This window comes from Mesocricetus auratus, unplaced genomic scaffold, assembly GCF_017639785.1.
Source record: "Mesocricetus auratus isolate SY011 unplaced genomic scaffold, BCM_Maur_2.0 Super-Scaffold_100007, whole genome shotgun sequence".
In the NCBI taxonomy this organism is placed as follows: Eukaryota; Metazoa; Chordata; class Mammalia; order Rodentia; family Cricetidae; genus Mesocricetus; species Mesocricetus auratus.
In genome coordinates this window covers 85,500,304-85,522,551 of record NW_024429191.1, presented here as the reverse complement: position 1 = coordinate 85,522,551, position 22,248 = coordinate 85,500,304, and the positions used below count along the sequence as shown (strand labels likewise).

The 22,248-nt window shown below is 44.5% G+C and overlaps 1 protein-coding gene across 2 annotated transcripts in view; it reads left to right on the top strand.

Annotated features, from left to right (window-relative positions):
• Nucleotides 1-22,248, top strand: part of Prkca (protein kinase C alpha) — a 380,485-nt gene that overhangs the window by 146,626 nt on the left and 211,611 nt on the right. For both annotated transcript variants that reach the window (XM_005069988.4, XM_040749986.1), the window contains exon 3: nucleotides 7,185-7,267. In XM_005069988.4, coding sequence (XP_005070045.1) covers nucleotides 7,185-7,267 — 83 coding nt within the window. The remainder of the gene's footprint in view (nucleotides 1-7,184; nucleotides 7,268-22,248) is intronic.

Sequence of the window (22,248 nt, the reverse complement as noted above, 5' to 3'; positions counted from 1 at the left end):
ACTGGGAGTCCTCCATCTTGCAGGCAACAGGAAGTGGTCTGTAATATACTGAGTGAAGCTTAAACAAAAGAGACCTCAAAGCCCACCCCTGCAGTGATACACTTCCTCCAAAAAGGCCACGCCTACTTCCTACTTCAACAAGACTCCATCTCCTGATAGTACCACTCCCTATGAACGTATGGGGGGGTAATTACATTCAAACTACCACATATCTCTTCCTCTTCCCCTTCCTCTTTCTCATTGCATTTCCAGCCTTCCTCCTGTCCCTCCTTGCTCTGGTTCCCCGCCTAATGAATACTAAGTGGTGGTAACACATTACTTTCAGTTGAGTGGTTCCCTTAGGCACAGAAGTGTTGCTGCAGGCAGTGGGCTGTGTGTGGCCATGTTTCTGAGGCTCCCACGGAGGATGCAAGGGCTGACTAGGCAGGACTCTGCTGCATCCCATATTCCCGTATCAACAGCGTCAGCTTACCATATTCTTTCTGAGTTAAATTTCTCCACATAAGTGGAGTATGGGGAAGCCTTTGGACTTGCCTCTTGCTCCGGGGTCACTCTAGGAAACACTACCCCCTCCTGTCCTGGTGTGCCTCTAATGGACCGAAAGTCCTATAGTCAAGTTAATTTTTACCAGATTCATAGGAGGCACAGTGTCAGAAGGGAAAGTTTCTCTCACTCTGTTTGACTTACCATATGCCCTTTGTTGGTTTTTGGTCTCCTTAAACTAAACACACATGACCAAGAACCATTGTTAATGTCAACACGGCACTCTTGAAACACACTCCAGGTTTTTATTGAATATTTAAAATGAGTCTCTGACTGAAATTAGGTCACTGTTATTTGTTCTGTTTCTGTAATGTACTTTTGGCAGACGAGGAATAGACCCCTTAATTTCCGCTGTGTGATGTTAGCCATTGACAGGAATCTCCAGACTGAGCACTCTCCATCGCAAAGCAGGTCATACGGAGGAGCCTCATGGGCAGGCCTGTGGGCTGGGTTCCTTTCGTTGGCAATGCTTCATTTGCACAGTGTGGCAGTCTCCTTCAGGGGCCATCCATCTCTGTTGGGAAGCCCAGCAGCTACACAGAGGATTACAGGGAAGTCATTTTGTGCTTAGAAAATGATAGAATGAGGATTTACTTTGTGGCCAAGCCACGGGCTGGCTCCTAGAGACTAGGGAGACGGCTCAGCCGGACAGTGCTTGCCTGACAAGCATCAGGTTCTGCATTTGGCTCCCAAGCACCTCCATAAAAAGCCTGGAGTGGTGTTACGCTCCTGTAGTCCCAGCACCAGGGAAGTGGAGGCAGCAGGATCCTTGGAGCTAGCACAACAGCTTAGTCTTGCCAAATTGGTGTTCTCTGGGTAAAGCCAAAGACTGTCTGGAAAATAAATAAGATGGAGAGTGAGAAAGGATGGCATTGACCGCTGACCTCCACCTGCACTCACTTGTGCAACCCCCAACACATGCATGCCCTCCCACAAGCACACACACTACACACACACACACACACACACACACACACACACACACACCACTTCTCCTTTGGTTACACAGATACAAGTAACACACAGTAAGTGAAATGATGCTTCAACTCAGTCTTGCTGGATGGCTCATGCTTCTTGAAAGCCAACTTGTGGAGCAAGAAACAGGCCGTGGCAGTGTCTTCACTTCCTTCAGGCTGTGTGGTGGCAACCTTTGGCCTCCACAGTGGGGAAGCTGTTGAAGTGGTGCCTTGTGACAGGTACCATAGATTTCACTTTCTTCTCAGTTCTTCTTACTCCACCTCCTTACCCCACGGTGCATGGTCAGAAGAATTCCTTTAGATTTTAAAATAAAATAGGGGCTCTCAATTTTAAACCAGAGAAAATCTCCAGGTAAGCCTGGTGCACTCACTAGGCCCTCTCTGTCTGTGCTTCTCTCTGCAACAGCCCTGCTTCATCCCTGATGCTTGGACTACGTTGTCCTACAAAACATGCATTACCAATTGAGTTTGCAGCTTGGAAGCAAAGGTCCTGGGCAGCCATCTGTGAGCTTCGAAATGTCTGGCCATTATGAACATTTTCTAGGACAGCTTTTCCCAGACAAATGCTGTGTCCAGCCAGTCAGCCCAACCCCTCTGTTCTCCTCCTTGGCCCCTCTAGAGGCGATGGTGAGAGGAGAGGAGAACTCTCCCTCCTACTAAGGCACAGGCATGTTGTGAGCTCTGGCTAAGGAGAACATGCATGGCTTGTTCTTTTTTGAGACAGCATCTCCTCTAGCTCTTTGTTGGACGGGAACTCACTCTGTAGTCAAGGATATTGATCTTTTGATCTGCCTGTCTTAAGCCCCCTTCCCATATTCTGGGATTATAAGTGTACATGGTGATGGAGACTGAACCTAGGGCCTTGTGCATGCTAGATACTCATGCTACCATTTGAATGTTCAAAATACAAGCAGGCTTAAGGTCTCTATGCCCCAGATAATTCATGCATCCCTGATAATCCTGGACACTTGGGACCTTCTGTCTATCTCCTGTTGGAGGCATTCACTGAAATGAGAATTTGCATTGAAGCAGCTTGGGACAAGGGCCACTAAGTCAGAGTAGGAGGAAGTAATTTGGGAGTAAGTGAGGATTTTGCTGCCCTTGCAAATTTTAGAGGACAGTGAGCACTTGATTCTTAGGTTCCTATTTGAAGTAAGTATTTTCTTGCAGTGTATTATAGAAATACTTCAGCTGGTGTCAGTGCACTGGTGTCTGTGTGCAGAGATGACAAACAGAAAAGACTAAGTGTTCTTCCAAAGGGGCTGGATGCTTAGGTGCTAATCATGTTCATCTAGTTGTGGAGGTGCTTGAAAAGGAAAGTGGAAGATGCAAAAGTTGGAACAAGTCAGTGGGACATTAAAACGCTTGCTCACCCCCCCCCAAGTCTTCTTCATAATAAATTCTGACGGAGGGACAGTGCCCTGTGTAGAGTGTAGCCTTCCTAGCCAGCCGCCTAGGCCCTGCCACAGTTGCAGTCCCCAAATAACACACAAGACATTATATTAATTATGAAGCTCTTGGCCGTTTGCTCTGTTTCTTACTGGCTAGCTCTGACTTAAGTATTTAACCCATAATTGTTAATCTACCTATTTCTCTTATCAGAGAAAAGGATCCAGACCTCTTACTCCTGTAGCGGGCTACTTTGTGTCTCTCTCTGCCTCTCTTTCCCAGATTCCTCCTTGACTCCTAGTCCCACCTATCTTGCTTCCCTATTGGCCAACAGTGCTTTATTCAAACCAATCAGACACATATTTACAGAATGACATCTCCCAACAGCCCTGTAATCCTTTTCCTTTAGTCAGTGATCCTTCTAATAATTTCAGTAAATAAAATATGTCTTTGTGCTAGGTGTCAGGGAGTGAGCATATCTTCCTGGGTCTCCCCATTGCTGCTTTATTATCTATCACTGGAGAATTTCCCATTGAGATGCTTTGGCAGAAACAGTGTGGAAGCTCTTCTCTTAAGGCTTGGAGGAGATCAGCACTGCCCACTCATGGATCAATTGTCTGGGCACTGCTACACATTCAGTCCCATGCTCACCTCCTGCAGGACCATGCAGTGAAGGCATGCATGCTGGGTATGGCAGATAGCATAGCCCAAGAGGACCCTTTGCCACCTCAGCAGTCTCTGCTCCGAAGGACTGTTCACTGCAAGAGCACGCCAGTTATTAACACTCACACAGTCAGCTTTGGTTTTGGTCACTGCCAAGCAAGCATTTTCAGTTCGTTTTTGTTGTTTGTTTGTTTTTATGTGCATTTTCTTACAGTGCATTGTATTATGACCAAAGAAACTAAAAAAGAAAACAGTTCATTATCCCTTATTTACCAAGTATAGCATACCTATATCTCCACTCTCTGTGTTTCTGTAGATGTATGTGAATATGCATAAACATATTTTTGTCATGTATCCTTTGTACCCATGACCTGTATAAACCATGATGTCACTGGCTCTAATATCCTTTTTGTTTCCAAAATCCCACTGAGGCAAAATAGAAGGGCAGAGAAGATGAAGGGGAAATGGAAAGGGGAAAAGGCTCTTATGCTAAGAGTCTTGTTGAAGTCTCATGCCAGCCAAGAGTCAAGAAACCCAGCACAATTTTTAAAAAAATGCCATGGATCTTGCCTACATAGATACAGCATTTCTTTTATATTAAGATATTTTAAATAACAACATTAAAAGAGCAGTGAAACTTGCTTAAGGCCTAAGCATATATGACCTTACTCTTTTCTCAGATGTAAACCTGAAATATTTGGAGAATCTCACAAACAAGACTAGACACTTTTCTTTAAAATAAGAAACCATTTCTGCAACCCCTGACACCTCTGCAACTTTGTGACCTTGGGTTTTACTGCTTCTGATGTAATACTGTCTAGTGCTCAAAAGAAAGTGTTCCTTAGCAACAATCTGAGATGTGACTTCAGAAGCCGCCAAAGTCATATATAAGGTTGTTATAAAGACATGTATGTACTTTCTGTGGAGAGGCCTGCACCATGCACAGGTGTCCCATCCTTCCCATCAAACCCTCTTCATTAACCCCTAAGGTTAAATCCAAGTAAAAATCTCAAGAAACACCAACCTGGTTTCACACTGCTTCATCTAAAGTTCCTTTCTGTGCCAAAGTCAAGAATCCTGGCTTCTCCTGAGTTTAGGTCCCTGAAACAACCCTCCAGGCTGCTACAGGGGGCAGCAAGGACTGTGTCTGTCCTTTTGTCCCACTGCCCTTGATGCCTCGGTGGATTTGACACTGTCAAAGTAAAGCAGGGTGTGGAGTCAAGCATACTTGGTGTGGTCCTGGCTCCACTGCATTGGAGGTGGGTGACCTGAGGCACGATCTTCATCCATTGGTCTTTCCATCTATTCCCCTGAGGGGTTTCCCTGCCTCCATTCCTCTCATTGATGAATACTCTTTGTGTGCTTAAAGTTGTCTAGGTCCCCGAACAATGTTTTCCATCTAAAACCATGGATATTGAAGCTTATTAAATAGTGTCCATATGAAGCTTCACTATGACAGTACACATGAAGGATGGGGCAAGATGCCCACTCACACACAGCAGGGCACTCACTGGCAGATGGCATTCTGTGGTCAGTCTGAAGGTCCAGTTCCTCTGCTTCAACATCTTAGCTGTCTAAATAATGACGGGCAGTTGCTTTCAGACCTAAGAGACCCTAGGCTTTGGTCCACAATCTGTTACATTTTATTCTTCTGTGCCCGCCCCTCTGAAGCATAGCTTTCAAAGACGTTTCTCTTTATTTGAGATCTTCCTGTGGTTTCCAGGACCCAGCAAAAGGATTCTGAATTTGTTTCTGGCCACTCCTGACTCTCTAGGGATTCTTAGTACTTGGCTCGGTGCGTGTTTGTGTCCTCCTGGAATTTCAGCTCTCAGCAAGCCTACAGTCTTTCTTCATCCTCTTCCATCTCCTTCAACTACTAACACAGATGCAGGAGGCAGTGTTGTCATTGTGCAAGAAGAAAATAGTGCATGAGCCACCAATCGGAACATTCTAACCTTCCTTGCACTGCATATTAGTTCCTTTCTGCTGCTGTAACAAAACACCACACACTGGATAGTTTATAAATAACACTTGACTTTCTCACACTTCTGCATAGTGAAAGCCCAAGGTCACAGTGCTGGGCTGGCACACACCTTTTAGCTACTTCCTCTAGCAGGAAGGAAAACAGAGATCCACATGTGGGAGGGTAAAAAGTCCAAGAGACAAAGGGGCATGACCTTGCCCTTCTTACTGTGTTTCCTTTTGTGCTGTGTATGTACGCATGTGTGTAGGCATGCATGTTCCCACCACAGCATGCATCTGGAAGTAAAGGACAACCTGCTGTGGTCATTTCAGTTCTTCCCATATGGGTGTCCTAACTGAGGTCATCAGGGTTAGGCAAGCTCCTGTACCTTCTGAGCCATTTCAACTAGCCCTAAACTTATCCTTTCATAAAGCTATAAGTCACTACCTACAAGGGACAAATGTTCATTTCCCAGTCACTTTCCTGGGTTCCGTTCTCTATGTACCACTAGAATTGCAGCCAGATTTTATCAGTGCGTGTTTTGGATGGAGCATACATGAAAACTATAAAATGTAGTAAAACCTTGTGACTTTCCCAATACTTTAGGCAGTGTTTTATTATTTAGCATTTTTAGTATTGTTAGTTTATTTTTGCTGTTTGACACAGTATGACAGTAGAGGGTACTTGGTGAGTGCCACTCCAAGCTCTGAAGAAAAGAATAAACAGATCACTTCTGTATCGTCTATATTACACCATCCACAAAGGCCTCGTAGGGATTACTTATTCATTTCTAACAATTAGATCATTTTATTGATTCATCTTCAGGGTTAGTTATGAAACTGTTACTGGGATTAGAAATGCCTCTTACAATTTTTGCTATATTTGCAAAGGTTCTTCTACCTTGGGGACAGTGTCTGCCATAAACAATTGTAAGAAAGTGTTAGAATGCATTCCAATTGCTTTTCTATAGATTGAGGTGTTTTCTATAGATTGAGTTAATATCTTTTTTAAAAAATACTTTTATTTTATGTATATCAGTATTTTGCCTGCATGTATGTTTCTGTCCCACATGTGTGTAGCACCCACAGAGGCTAAAAGAGAGTGTTGAATCCTTTAGAATTAGAGACACAAATGGTTTGTGAAATGACACGGTAATGAAAATAAACCTGGATCTTCTAAGTCTTACTTAGGATACTTCTGCATTATTTAGCATCAGTTAATTCCTTTTGTAGTTATTTTTATTTAACCTACAGAATATAATGTTTCTATTCATATGTATATGTATACATGTATGAGTGTGGGTGTGTACCCACATGCACGCGTGTGCTTGTGTCTCTATATGTATGTAGAGGTATAGGACAGTGCAGAATATGTTCAAATGATAATCCTAGGTTTTATATTGAGACAGTGTCTAACAAGCTTAGGATCTCCTATCCTTCAACTTTAGGGTTGAGGGGTTACAGATTAGTTAACCATAGCATTCTGTGGTATTATCTACAAACTTAATTGAAACAAGATGTTGTTGATTTTTGGATGAAATGCCTTTGTGTTGCTGTGAGATTCTGTCTATGCTGAAGCTCAAATGACTCCTCACCATTTGGTTTGTGAAATCTAGACCCTTCTAATTTCATTTTCTTTTCTCTCCTCAGTTTGCTGTTTCGTGGTCCACAAGAGGTGCCATGAGTTTGTTACATTCTCCTGTCCGGGTGCAGACAAGGGACCCGACACTGATGTGAGTAATCAGAAAACTGTCCTTTGATGCTAATGTGCATGTCTGATGTTGTTTATTTTGTGTAGCCTATACAAGCCTTGTTCTGGAAAATGCTATTATTAAAAAGACATCTCTGTTTTCTCACTTTGTCTTGTAGTAATGAACATGTCCATCATCCTTCTGCACTATTTCTCAGAGAGATCCTTAGAGGAAAATCATTAGCTTGTACTTTTCCACCATGGGTGACCACGTGGGTCAATCTACAGAATTAATAGTAACAACTGAGTGGATACATTGTAAAAAGGGCATTGAGCACCTGTCAGTTAATCTTTAAAAGTTTGTGCATTGTTAAGACAGTCATCAATTTGTCTTGAGCATTTTAGCAGACTGTCCCTTGTTTGCATAGTGAGATCAATGCTACATTTTCATCATGCATCATAAATGTTTCCATTGAAGGAATATTGTGGGCAGCTGTTTCAATGGCCTCAATCACTGAGATGCCCAGTAATTTTATTTCACTTATTTATGTCCAGATTCTCCCTATTTCTATTGAGCACATCAGTTTCATCTCTTTTTACCAAAATACAAGACCAGCAGAGGACACTGAGAACCAGGATAAAATGAAGTACTGGTGTCTGAGATACATTAGGTGGAAAGAAACTTGGTGTCACATGAAAAATAATGTTTTCACTGAAAAGGAAGGGCAGCATCTCTAGTCTGATCTAGTCTACTCAGGCTAGATTAGTTACTTATCCTTAAGTTATGGGTTTCACATGGTTCCAACCTATGGCACCTACTGCCACCAGGAAACTGATTTCAAAGTGGCTTTCTCAGTGAATCAGGAAGTTTCTCAGAAGGTGATATTTTCACATTGGGCTCTGAGGGATTCTGATTTCCCTTTGTGTAACCCACGTAATAAAGGAACTTACCTTTAGTGATTTGATTAAGGTGTTGGTAGAGACAGCATTGCAGTAATCACTGCCCACTGCTTCTCTGAAACTTTTCTGACCAAAGCTTTGGGCAGCACTAATCTATAAATATTTCACATTCAACTTGATGGATACAATGTGTCATTCAATAGAACAACTGTGATGGTTCCTCACTATGGTCTATGACCTTGGCAGCCTCACACTTTTGACCAGGTTTATAATGCCAGGCTTCAATTCCATCTGGGGCAAGGAATGCACTCAAACCCAGTCAGAAAAATCATAAAGTGCTTAGTTACCCCTATGGAAGCTATGCCACTATTGCACCAATGGGCACATCTTTCCCAGAAAGTCAGTATGGTAAAATACTAGGTCCACAGACGGTAAGAGCTTTGATGGCTTTTCACTCCCACTGACACCTTTCAGCATTATCAGCAGTAGCCAGCAGGAAGAATGCTTCCAGCTCAGTTCCAATCAAAGCCACAGCATCTTCAGTGACAGGTCTTAGCATGTCATTCTGACAGGCAACTAAGAGCAGTGACAGGAGCCTGTATTGTTTGGGGGGTGCCTCAGGGGTCCCACTGATAAAGCCCTTATAGGAAGGTAGCCCACCCTGGCATTAGGACTCTCACTTAATAATCTATCTTCTGGGGGTGGTCCTCCACTACCCAACTCCACCTCCTCTGTCTACCCATCACTCCTTAAAACTTTGTGCCCCTGAGATTCCACCTCCTCTTCACTTTCTAGACACTTGTGCTCTACTGCCCGCCCCAAGCCTCAGACCTCTTCCCCCCCCCCTTTTGTGGCTCCTTTCTAGCTTCCTGGCCTCAATACACATCCACTCCCACATCAACACACATATATAAAAACTGGAAGCTAAGACCCACATATGAGAGAGAGCATGTGGTGTTTGTCTTCCTGCGCCTGCGTTTTCTCACTAACTTTCCTGAAAAGCTAACGTCCTGTTGTTCGTGTTTCGAAGTTATCTCAAGGCAATATGTGCTGATCCTTTTGTTTTCTTGCTCATCCTTCCATCTTCTTCCTCTCATTTGGTCCTTCCTCATTTCTCTACTATCCCTGCTATGGCCCATCAAGAATAAGAAGGTACAGGCAGGTTGCAAGAGCATGGATAGTTCTTAACATCTCTCTCTTCCTACATTTTCAGCTATGTATCAATTATTAAAAATCTATATTGAGCCATAGCATGTCTTGAACAATAGTTAATACGTATCTGTCTACTCCAGCCTTTGTGGGCATTGTTCTAGGGATGCCTCATCTGCCTGGTTTGGTAATGGAAACCTGATTGGGGCAACTTGGGAATGAAGAACTACAGATACACATACAGAAAAGCTGGTAGTAGGTGGACTGTGCTCACCTTGATGGATGGCACCTACTGTGTAGCCAAAAAACTAACACATTTATTATATACAAGGAGGAGGAGTATAAGCAGGTCTCCGTGGGAGATCTCTATAGGGAAACAATTCCAGGTTGCAGTCATCCTGGAGGAGGAAGCTATGGTTGCTGGCCTTTGTACTCCAATCCGAGAAAGGCTTTGCCATGCTTCTGGGTCTCACGCAGAGAAAGTGTTACCCTTTCCACATGCCTGAGGCATTAAGGTCCTTGACATGGCCATACTCATGTCAACAGTACCCATTTCACTCAAGATTTAACCCACTTCCCACAAACATGGCCATGAAAAAGTCACTAATTAAAATGGGGCACCTGTATACTGAATAAGTAGTATCCTTAACTAATCTAGGTGTTCATGGAAGAATTCCTTGATGAAATGGAATTTAAACCGAGCTTCAGCAGTGGACAGGAAAAAGGCAAAAGGGAGTGGTGTGTGTGTGTGTGTGTGTGTGTATATGTGTGTGTGTTGTGTGTGTGTGTGTGTGTATGTGTGTGTGTTTGGGTCTGCAGGTCTGTAGAAGGAATTGTTTCAGATAAGGGGAAAAGGCAGGTAGGGAGTCCAAGATGTAGGAAAGCGCTTAATCTGTGAGAGCCGGAGAAGGATAAGCAGCAGATGTCTCCTTAAGGATTTAAAATAGAATCTCAAAAGTAATAGGAGACCAGGGCAAGTTTTAAGTGAGTGACGTAACAGTACAAAGTATCTGGTGAAGGTTACTCTGGCCTCCTGTTAGGAATGGGTCAGTGTCCCACTGGAGCATATGAAGAAGAATCAAAGGATTTGGAGAAGCTCCTCTCTCTAGAGCACCGAGACTGGAGTTAGAAGCAGTGGAGATAGGAGGAGGGAACACATTCAAGAATTATTTGGGAACCAAATAAGTGGTCCTTAGTCTTTATAAGGTCAGGGAGATGGAGATACTGAGAATGAGCCTCATGTTTCTGAACCAAGGGCTTGGATGGATGGAGGTACTGACGGGCCATGGAGATACTGGAGGGACAACATGCACTTAAGAGAGTACAATGAGAACAGATCATGGCTTTCAGTTTAGGTGTGTTGAGCTTGGGAAATCTGGCCCTGAGAAGACAGTCATGTGTGGACCAAGTGTGAAGGTCAGAAGTGGGTGTCCCCTGAAGATATAGATTTCATGGTTTTATTGAGCCTGAGGAATTTATCCTGTGGCCTAGAAAGAGGATGTGAGTGAGATTAAAAGAAGTTAGACCCACCAATAGCACAGACACCGAAATCAATAATTAATAAATGGGACCTCCTGAAACTAAGGAGCTTCTGTAAGGCAAAGGACACAGTCAGCAAGACAAAATGGCGGCCCACAGAATGGGAAAGGATATTCACAAACCCCACATCTGACAGAGGGCTGATTTCCAAAATATACAAAGAACTCAAGAAGCTTGTCACCAAAACACCAAATAATCCAATTAAAAAGTAGTGTACAGAACTAAATAGAGAATTCTCAATAGAGGAATCTAAAATGATTGAAAGACACTTAAGAAAGTACTCAATATACTTAGCCATCAAGGAAATGCAATTCAAAACAACTCTGAGATACCATCTTGCACCTGTCAGAATGGCTAAAATCAAAAACTCCAAACAGTTTATGCTAGAAAGGATGTGGATAAAGGGAAACACTCCTCCACTGCTGGTGGGAGTGCCAAGTACAGTCACTTTGGAAATCAGTATGGCGGTTCCTCAGGAAAATGGGAGTCAGCCTACCACAAGATCCAGCAATTCCACTCTTAGGCATATACCCAAAAGATGCACATTCATACAACAAGGACATCTGTTCAACTATGTTCATAGCAGCATTATTTGTGATAGTCAGAACTTGGAAGCAACCCAGATGCCCCTCAACTGAAGAGTGGATAGAGAAAATGTGGTACATTTACACAATGGAGTAGTACTCAGCAGAAAAATAAAACAATGGAATCTTGAAATTTGCAGGCAAATAGATGGAACTAGGAGAAACCATCCTGAGTGAGGTAACCAGTCACAAAAAGACAAACATGGTATGTACTCACTCATATATGGATTTTAGGCATAGAACACATGATTGCCAGCCTACAATCCATACTGCCAGAGAAGCTAGGAAACAAGGAGGACCCTAAGAGAGACATACATGGTCCCCTGGAGAAGGGGAAAGGGACAAGATCTCCTGAACTAATTGGGAGCATGGGGGAGCGGAGAGGGAGTTAGGAGAAAGAGAAGAGGAGAAGAGGAGGACATGAGGGGTCAGGAAGATTGAGTCACGGGAAGAATAGAGGAGAACAAGACAGGAGATACCATAATAGAGGGAGCCATTATAGGTTTAAAGAGAAATCTGGCACTAGGGAAATGTTCAGAGATCTACAAGGATGACCGCAACTAACAATCTAAGTAGTAGTGGAGAGGCTACCTTAAATGCCCTTCCCCAATAATGAGATTGATGACTATCTTACATGCCATCCTAGAGCCTTCATCCAGTGATTGATGGGAGCAGAGGACCCACAGCTAAACACTGAGCCAAACTCCTGGAATCCAGTTGCAGAGAGTAATGTGCACAGGGGTCAAGGCCAGTCTGGAGAAACCCACTGAAGCAGCTGACCTGAACAACAGGGAGCTCATGGACCCCAGACTGATAGCTGAGAAACCAGCATAGGACTGACCCAGACCCCCTGAACGTGAGTGTCAGGAGGCCTGGGCAATCTATGGGACCTCTGGCAGTGGATCAGTATTTATCCCTAGTGTATGAATGGACTTTGAGAGCCCATTCCACATAGAAGGATGATCTCTCAGCCTAGACACACGGGGGTGAGGACCTAGGCCCTGCTCCAAATGATATGACAGACTTTGAAGATCCCCCATGGAAGGCCTCACCCTCCCTGGGGAGCAGAAAGTGGGCAGGATAGTGGGTTAGTGGGGGCAGGGGAGGAGGCATGTACAACTGCCCTGGATAGTTGGCTAGTTTGGCTAGACCTGCTGGCAGTGAGCTCCAGAAAGCCCACCTCAGCACTGGCATTACAGGTGCATGCCAACTTTCACATGGGTTCTGGGGACCCAAACTCGGGTCCACACTCTTGTGTAGCCAACACTTTGCCCCCTAAGCCATCTCCCCAGCCCATATGCTTCTCTGAATAAGTTCCAAATTGACAGAATTACAGGGCTGAAACAGTGTTAAAGATTGATCTAGGTTAATCTTGTTTTATAGTAGGCATACTAGAGAAAGGCATAAATTACTGGGTGGCATTGTATGCTGTTCGTTGGGGCATCTGGCAGGCTTGTGATTGGCTCTTTCAGAGGGAAAGCCCTGAAGGAAAGGAGAGAGAGGCCAGCGGTTGGGTGGGTGTACCGTCAGTGGAGTAGGTTGGTAGCATGTATTGGCAATTCTGATCAAATGCTTACAACAGTGCCAAAGGGAAATGCCAATGGCGAGAATGGAAGGATGGGGGGGGATCAAATCGAATGCATGAGCAAAAGCTGCTCCAAGCATTTTCCCCTTGGAAATTTTTTAAATTTTGAATGCAGACTTTGTTCGTTGCATGGGGAAGGGTTACGGTAAGCAGTCTGTATGTTGATTGCTAATGCCTCTGATGAGCTCAACTCCAAGGGAGTCAGAGAAATCATAAAACTTGTGAAATCCACAAATGTTGGACCTGCCCTGCCATCTTCAAGAAAGAAGGAACAGAAAAGCACTGAAGAGTAAGTCAGCAGTCCCCACAGGGCTGCAGCTGTGGAAGAGTATTCCGGGTTCTCAGAACAGAGATGCTCCTTGGGGCTCAAGGAGCCACCATGGTTGAAAGTCTGCATTAGTTTTGGGGTTCTCAGAGGAAGAAAGGGCTTCAGGGTTCAATGGAAGGGCCCTTGAAATTCTTAGGCCAATTTCTCAACCTCTTCCCTGCTCTGGAGGAGGGATGTTCCATTGCCAGGCACCGGCTCAAAGGGTAGAGGGAGAAAAGAGGCAAGCATTCCCTAGAGTCTAAGAGCAGCTCACCCCAAGTAAAGGAAAACAGAGCACATAAGGCTTGTAAAGAACTCTTGTCCAGTCTCTGGGGCTGTGGACTTTTCAGAGCAAGGAGTCACGAGCTGGAGAGTGTTGATGTTGGGGTAAACTGCCCAGAGAACTGGCAGTGCTGTTTCCAGTCTGTGCTGGGAAGGCCACATGCAGCTTCAGAATGCAACTAGGGTTCTGCCTACCGCCCCTGCACCTAAGATTTTATGGGACAGCAACCTAACACGTTTTTAAAAAGTGGTCCTTGCATAGAAAGAGCTTTTTGTCTCCCCCCACCAACCTCAGAGGTGGTTGGGGACAGAGTGGCAGTAGAGGGAATATGACCTCATTTTGCTTTGGGTGTCAGGGACAGTCAATGTGACTTTGCTCAGTGGAGAAGCCAGGAGAGCTATTCTGCCTTCTGCGCCTTGAAGCCCATTCTCTGACAGGATTTCTGTCCCTTGTTCTGAACATGAGGAGGTCCAGTGGGTAGGAAGGGTTATGATGGGCCCTGTGGCCCACTGATCTCTACACTTCTTCCTCTAACTTCTTAAAATTATATCTTCCGGCGTAACTAACCGGCTCTCTGTCCCTGTCTGCAGTACCTTTCTATTCTTAGAATATCTCTATGAATCTTCAATTACGGCTCTTCGCAAAGCCCACCCAGCCGGAGGGGAAGTGGTGCATTCCAGCCTGCCAGTGTGCATGCACCAATGTGTAATGAGAGGTTTCTCTGTCTGTCCCCACCCCACAGTGCCTTCTAAATAATCACACAGAGATGTAATAGCAATTACAAACTGTTGGACCTATTGCTCAGGCATATTACTAACTAGCTCCTACCTTTAGATTAACCCATTTCTATTAGTCTATACACTGCCATGTAGCTTGTGGCTTTACCTGTGGTCTCGTACCTCTTGCTGCGCCGTCGGCCAGCTGGCATCTCCCAGACTCCACCCTTCTTCTTTCCTGTATTTTCAGTTTGCTAGTTCCCACCTAGCATTATTCTGCCTGGCTATTGGCCAAAGCAGTTTCTTTATTAACCAGTGGGAATAAAACATATTCACAGCATACGGAACGGTTATCCCACAGCACATATGTATGTATGTATGCACACGTGTATATATGTGTATTTGTACAAGAGATATTAATGTTTTTATGTGTATATATTAATATAAACACTTCTAATCATTTTCTGGTCTCTATTTTCTCCATGTCTTAAGTGATAGCAAAGCTGTGAAGCCCTTTCAAAGGGTCCCAACAGTCACAGTTTTCAACAGTACTGCTCTCTACAAACATGTACAGCCCTTCCCCAACTAAGTCTTCAAATCTGTGGAGCTGGGTGAGAAAAAACTACACTCTTCTATGCCATTCATAAAGAGTAAAAATACCAGAAGAACCCTATTTACCACGTCTGTACTCTGAATTGTCCATTTGTACATTGGGTGTAGGTGTATCTGATCACGTAGTGGTGGATGGTGTCTATTGAAAGCTCCCCCAGTGTCCAGAGGGAATATTCTTGGCTGGCATTTTTTGAGCTTAGCTGTGCTGTGTGGATGGGCCTTGTGCACTGTTGCCAGCGGCATATTCTGTTTGGGGAGACTGTTCACGTTCTATCTTGTACTCTTTGTATTTGAACCCCACTGATATCCTGGGTGGTCACTCAGAAGTCTGTTCATGCTTGCCAGTGTGTCTGGAAGGGCACCCAAGGAAGACGCTAACTGTGATTTGTCCGGAATGAGAGACCTCCATGTCTGTGAAGTTAGGGAGTGTGTCCCACTCAAAGATGCTGGGAGCAATGTCTGTCAACACTTGGAAGCAGAGATGGAAGCCGGTATGCAAACTGTGGCAGGGCAGAAGCGGGATCCCAGCAGGAGCTCGACTCTGTGGCAGTGTCTAGGTGTTGGTGTTGCCTTCGCTTTACTGTGACCATCAGTAAATATATATTAATACAGATATAAATAAGATGGGTTTTTTTGAGCAAAGCCTGTTTCACTCCAGAATTTTTTAAAAGTCATTCCTGGGCTGGCAAAGAAAAGTGAGATGTATATAAGGCCCAGACGCAGCAATGTTGTGTGAAGTCCCCCAGGGCTCAGTCCTGCCTGCCCATGCTGTTGGAACCCTTCCTGGACCTTGGCTTTTTACTTACAAATACGGAGGTGAAGTTTGGTGATCTTTAAAGCTGGTTTTGGCCTGAAACGCCATGACTGGGGCTGTGGTGGTGTGAAAGCATACAAAGGCGGAGGGCCCCTGCTCTCAGAAAGTGGGAGCACCCCCAACCGCAAGGAGAAGACAGACGGTACGGCAGTGGGGCTGTAAGACTTTGAAGGATAGCGGCCACACGGGGGAAGAAACACAGGCTGTTGTTGAGTTGGGGTGGGGAGCAACGTGCATTTATTGGGACAAAAGAGGATTCATGTAGATGGCGACATGTGCAGACATGCTGGTTTTTTTTTTCCTTTTCTAATGTTTCTTTCAAAAAATAAGTAGACCATATTTTCATGTCCCTCATACTGGGACACAACTCTTACCTAATGGGAAAAGAGCTGCAGCACCAGAATTCACGTGCCATGCATCCGAAGAGGACCTACAGCGAGCACAAGCGAGACCCATGATGTTCAGCATGCCCCAGCAGAGTGTCCCTGAATGAGCCTCTGAGGGAGCCCCCTCTGTGCCCGCCCACAGGTGCCCTTTCCCACTCTCCAGGATGCCCTAGGAAACGTGAAAAGGAAGTTATTTCAGGGAAACAAAGGCAACAGCAGAGCCCCAGTGCTAATTCTGCTCTTCAGTGGGCGGACTCTCTGATGAGCCAGACTCACAGTAACAGAAGTTTACGTCCTGCACGGGGACGGGCCTCTGCTGTAGCCACACTAATTTAGTTGCAAATTAAAAATGGCCTCAAAGATGCCCACCCTCATCCTAGGCCTAACGAGTGGCCTCTGCAGGGCCACTGGGAGGCATCTGTCTCCCTGACTCAGTGAGAAGAGAAACAAATGGAGTATCTGTCCCTGGGTCTATAGTTGACAAACTAGAAGTGTGTGGTGTAACTACAAATACATCATTTAATTTTTAACCGGTTACCTGATGCCATGTTTCCTAGGGAGCTACCCTGGGGCTTTCTCACTTAACCCAGAGGTTTTAAGTCACTGCCCTCCTAGGAACTTGGACAGAGAGTCAGGAGGACTGTCCAAGTTCAAGGTCACCCTGGTCCTCATAGCAAGTACCAGCTTAACTAATAGAGTGAGACCTTCCCAAATAAATAATAAATAAAGCAGTGAAATTCATTAGTGGTTATGTTTACACATTAATTCCTTGTAGGAGAGTCTGTGTCTTTTCTTTTCAAAATTTAAGTGTTCTGCCCAGGGCCTGGCACTGAGTGGAGTGGGCACTTGGGGAGCATTTGCTAAACCAAGGAGAACCACTTGGTGAGGTTCTGATGTCCTGATTAGTCCTCCATTTACTTGTCGGGCCTCGGATTTCCGGAGTGTTTTCAGCTACAGGTGAGATTCACGCCCAACCACAGTGCGTGGAGTAAATATGGTGACATGTTAAGCCATGGTTGTGACAAACCCTGTGGGCTTCCCCAGTTTTCACAGTAGCCTTGGAAAACCACTTTCTTAATAAATGCGGTTTAGTTTAAAAACACAAAGAAGAAAGCAGGCCTTCTTAGCAGCAGCTTCGGACAGCTCTGATCCCAGAGTTGGTATGGTGGCTTCCTTCCATGGAGTTTGTGATATACAAGCAGTGAGGCTGCCCAGGCCTGAGCTATGTCTTTCGAGGCAGTGTTGGATGAGGCAGCCACTGGAGACCCAGGGCTGGGTGACACACTGCATGAATGCTGGCATGTTCATCGCATCCCCTGACGGGTAACGCCTCAGGTAGTTCATGCTTTTTTTTTTTTTTTTTTTTTTTTTTGCTTTGCTCATGTTACATAAGCATCACATATTTCTTGAACATGTACGAGGGGCAGGTGCTATAGGAACACAGCCTTTGTCTTCAGACAGTGTATTCCTAGTGAAGTCATGCCTATGCATGGGCGTGCATTGTTAGTCCCTCGGTGGATAGCACACAGCTGCAAGCGGCTTCCGTCAGTTTTCCCACTGTAAGAATATGAAAACCAAGGCTCAGGAGTGATGAAGCCCCCACTCCAGTCTAGTAGTGGTACAAGGAGCTCTCAGCTTTGAGCTAGATCTTTCCGCTTCCAAACCTGTCCTCTGTCTTCGGGTGCTATCAGATCGCACATCTCAGGCAACCAGGAAAACAGTTTTCAGTCATTCATTCAATGCTTGGGGGGCTGAGTCTGGGGTCAATGTGGCTGTGGGATACCTTAAAATGGCAAGAGAAATTGGAAATGACAGGAAACTCTCTCATAAAGGAGCCCAGCAATGTGCCCAGCTGGCATGCAGGGCTCTGGGGACAGGTCAGAACCTGCAGCAGCTTGCTCTGGGTTCTTCAAAGGGTAGAGAGGAGGGTTTTTCAGGGCACTGAGCTTCTTGGAAGATGTTTCATGTGGCTTCACCCTAAGCTGAACACTAGCCCAGAGTTTTTGGCTCATGCCAGAAGCTTATTCCTGGATTCTATTGAGTCACCTATTTAATAAACTTAACTCATGGCCCCATTCAATTAGCTGGTACCTTCCTCATCTTGGCTGTGCTTTCCCTGCTGAGTGCATTTTCCATCAGTAGGGCCAGGAAGACTGTGTGGACAGAGGAGTACATAACCTGGGATCTGGGAAAGGGAGAGCCTTTGCTGGGGACTTATGAGTGTCTTCGCTGTGGCACTCTCTTATTACAATGGGGTCAAAGACCCCAAATAGTCAAATGAACTCACTTGCAAGAGTTGTTTCAACTTTCAGTAGTGGCTCAGAGAGACACAGCCAGTGGGAAGCATGCCCTCTACTGCCATCTATATTATGTGCTACCGGAAGTGGTGAGTAAACTCTACAAGGAGGCTAGACTAGCAAGAGATGGGGAGTGGGAGGGGCATCGTTGTAATTATGTTACTCACTCAGTATATTTATTTTCATAATCTGATAAGTTCCTAAACGTATTTGTTTAAAGACTGACATAACAATGAGGAAAAACCAGCTATAAGAACGTCATGGTCTTTACAAACTTAGTCACCAGCCCTGACAGTCCTGATCGTATTACTGAAGAGTTCCTTGATATGGTTGATGTGGAAGGTGTTTGAGGCACCTAAGTCCAGGGTGCCGTGTCAACATGGACATTGCTGTCCATATTGACCTCATTCTTGAGTCCCCTCCACTCTTCACCCCAGAGCTGCCCTGTTACGTTATCCCTGCATCAGTGTCTCCAGAGGCAGATACCTCAGTGTTGTTCCGGTGCCCTGCGTCCCTTTTGTACCTGTCTAGCTGTCTCTCCTCTCCACTCCCTTCGCTATCACCTTAGTGTCCTAAGAGTTGGTCCCCTGGTCTCTGAGCCGGTTCTCCTCCACATCATCTTGCTTAATTCCACCCAGTGGGATGCTAGTTATTAAAAAATAAAAAAAGAGGTCTGATGGCCAGATAGATGGCTCCACAGGTAAACACAGTTGCCACCACGTTTAATGATTTGAGTTTGATCTCAGTAACCCACACATAAAAAAGAGAGGACCAAATCCTGAAAATTGCCCTCTGACCTCCACACAAGGGCCATGGCACGTTCTCTCCTACCCCCATTCCCTCAAAAAGAACAACTGAGAATGAAAAGAATTCAAAAAGGAAACAAAATATGTTAGCCCAGCCAAGCGTTGATATGGAGCAGCACAGTGTTACCGCAATGGCTTAGTCTGTTCTTTTCCTCTTAGAGGCGTCAGGAGGGTAACACAGGTGGCTTATGTAGTGGACACAGTTTTGCAAGAGTCCAGGCCTCAGAGGATAGGAAGGAATGTGTTTCCTGATTTGACATAGCCCTAAAGCTTGAGCCCTTCCTTGTACAGGGTACAAGTCAGAGCTCTCCAGAGAAGCAGATGGGTGTAAAGAGGTTTTCTGAAAGGATTAGACATGGAGGCTCAGGGGTGTGGTCCCAAGATTTGAAAGGAGATTGGCCACAGTAGAGATTCAGGACTTCAAATTGCCTACCCTGCTCTAGTGTGAGACCCAGGAGAGCTAATGATGGGGTGGTGAGCTTGGGAGCCAGGGACCTGAAGGAAGATAAAAGCCTACCGTGAAAGCCTTCAGGCAGGAAGACACGTCTAAGCTTACTCAGGGGACAGTCAGTCTTTCGATCTATTCAGGGACATAAAGGTTGGGCTCCCCCAGTTTTAGAGTTTCTTAGTTTTACTTCCTGTTGCTGCCATCAAATGCCCTGACAAACACAACTTAAGGGAAAAGGGGCTGGCTTAAGATTAAATTATTTACATGGCCCACAATTGCAGGCTACCATCTGTTATTGTAGGACATTCAATTTAGCAAGAACTTGAAGTCACTAGTTACAGTGTATTTGCAGTTAATGAATAGATGCCTGCTTGTTAGAGCACAGCTTGCTTTCTCTACCTGGACAAGGAATGGTGCAGCCCACATTGGGTGGGTCTTCTAACCCCAATTAACATAATCAAAATACCCTGACCACACCCAGACACACCCACAAGCCAGCCTAGTCTGAGTAATTCCTCCTTGAAACTCCCTTCCTAGGAGGTGTGAGGTTGACAATTAAAGCTAATCACATAACAATCTACTTTCCTCAACCTAACTATTGCTCTAATCCCCAAACACCCTCATAGAAACACTCAGAATAATGTGTGACCAAACTATCCCGGCACCCAATGGCCAGTAAAAGTGACAAAGAAAAAGGACCGTTATAAAGAGGGATGCACAAGGCTGTGCATCTTGGGAAGGGTGAATCATAGGGGCCAATTGTTTAACCATTTATCACGGAAGACTTAGTTTGTCTGGAGACCATGCTTTCCTTACCCCAAATCGTATTCATCCCTATGTCCCCTGAACCTAGATCACCATTGTTTGTTGAAAGTGTAAGAATTTCACATATGAATACAATGGAATTTGACTATTTCCTCCCTGTGTATGAAATTCTCAAAAATAAAGATAAAATTTTAAAGAATATAAAAAAGTTACTGTAGCCGGGCGGTGGTAGTGCACGCCTTTAATCCCAGCACTCGGGAGGCAGAGGCAGGCAGATCTCTGTGAGTTCGAGGCCGGGCTGGACCGACAGCCTCCAAAACAATACAGAGAAACCCTGTCTCGTAAAACCAAAAAAAAAAAAAGTTACTGTATATAACACTAGATATAAAGTTGATATAGTTGATATTAAATACTTGTAAGTACCATACCATTAAACTGTCAGATACTTTGTTCCTATAATGAATATATATATATGTGTGTATATAAAAGCTGATTCAGATATAAAGATGAAAAGTACACAAGGCCCCTATATATTTCATTGAGATTTTTAAGACACAAGTCTAATGTGCAATTGAGATTTTTAAGACACAAGTCTAATGTGCATCAAACCTGCCTGGACTATCAAATGAGTTATTCGTAAAAACTAGACCTAGCTACCTACTCAAAAGAAACTAACGTACAAGAGGGTGCGAATGAAGGTGAACTGTGTCTGCTATTTATAAAATTCACAAGAGATTGCTGCCAGCAACTAAGACAAAATGTGAACCAAAAAGACATACTAAATAGATTAGAATATTACTTAAACTTTAAAATCCAAATAAGTAAATAAAAGAGATAGAGGATTGAGGTTTCTGGTACCAAAAGTAAATTGAAAATAATTGCCTGGATTTCCAGAGAGAATGTGCGAAATGTTTTTTTGGGGGGGAGGGGATGGAGTCTCTCAGAACAAGTTTTGGCCTCCCTTCTAGTAAGGCATGGTCTTTAGGAAGTGAATCACCTTCTCTTCTTGTTGTTTTGAATTTTGTCTTCCTGAAGAAACAGGATTTTGGTTTTCTTTTCTTGTTAGGGACTTCTGAGAGCTTAAATTTTAAGCCCTCATAAGGCAATGAATGCAAAGTCCCCGTTGAACTGAGCGACTAGAAATTTTCAAGTCGGTACACTTTCCATTTTTTTTCAGTGTCAAATTTGCAAAACAAGCTATTGAAGACAATTCTTGTTTTGTTAACTGCATGGAATGCAAGGATGCTGGGAAGAAACTCAAGGCCTCTTCATGCACACAAACAATGCAGCACTACTGGGCCAGTCCCTCAGGAGATTCTTGATTGATACTCCTTGCAGCTAGGACTGGTTACACAGCTGTTTACAAGGATTCAGGGTTCAGGAGGTTAGGAAGGATAGAGTTTGGTCCCCTTCCCGTCCATCATGCCTTCCATCCTGCGTACCTGCACATACCTGACTGCTTGGATCTACAATCTGTGCCATTGCTGCTTTTTTGCTCAAGAGAAATTCATCTGATATACATCTTAAAACACTTGCTATAGCTATTTTACTTGGTGGGGTGTTTTTTCACATCATAAAACACGTCTAAGACAAACCCCTTTCAGAAGGCAGTGGGCTCCCTCTCTGCAGTTTCTAGGTCCTGGCTTGTCTCCCCCCCCTCATCTCTGCTGTGAAGCAAGAAGCTTCCTCGAGTTAACATGGAATCTAAATGTTTAAAACATGAGAGTTTCATACTTGGAAATGGTATTTTCTGTGGAGGAGGGTGATTTTAGGTTTCTAGATATTAAACTGTACCATGACTCATTTGTTCTTAAACAAGTCATTCTCCAGTTA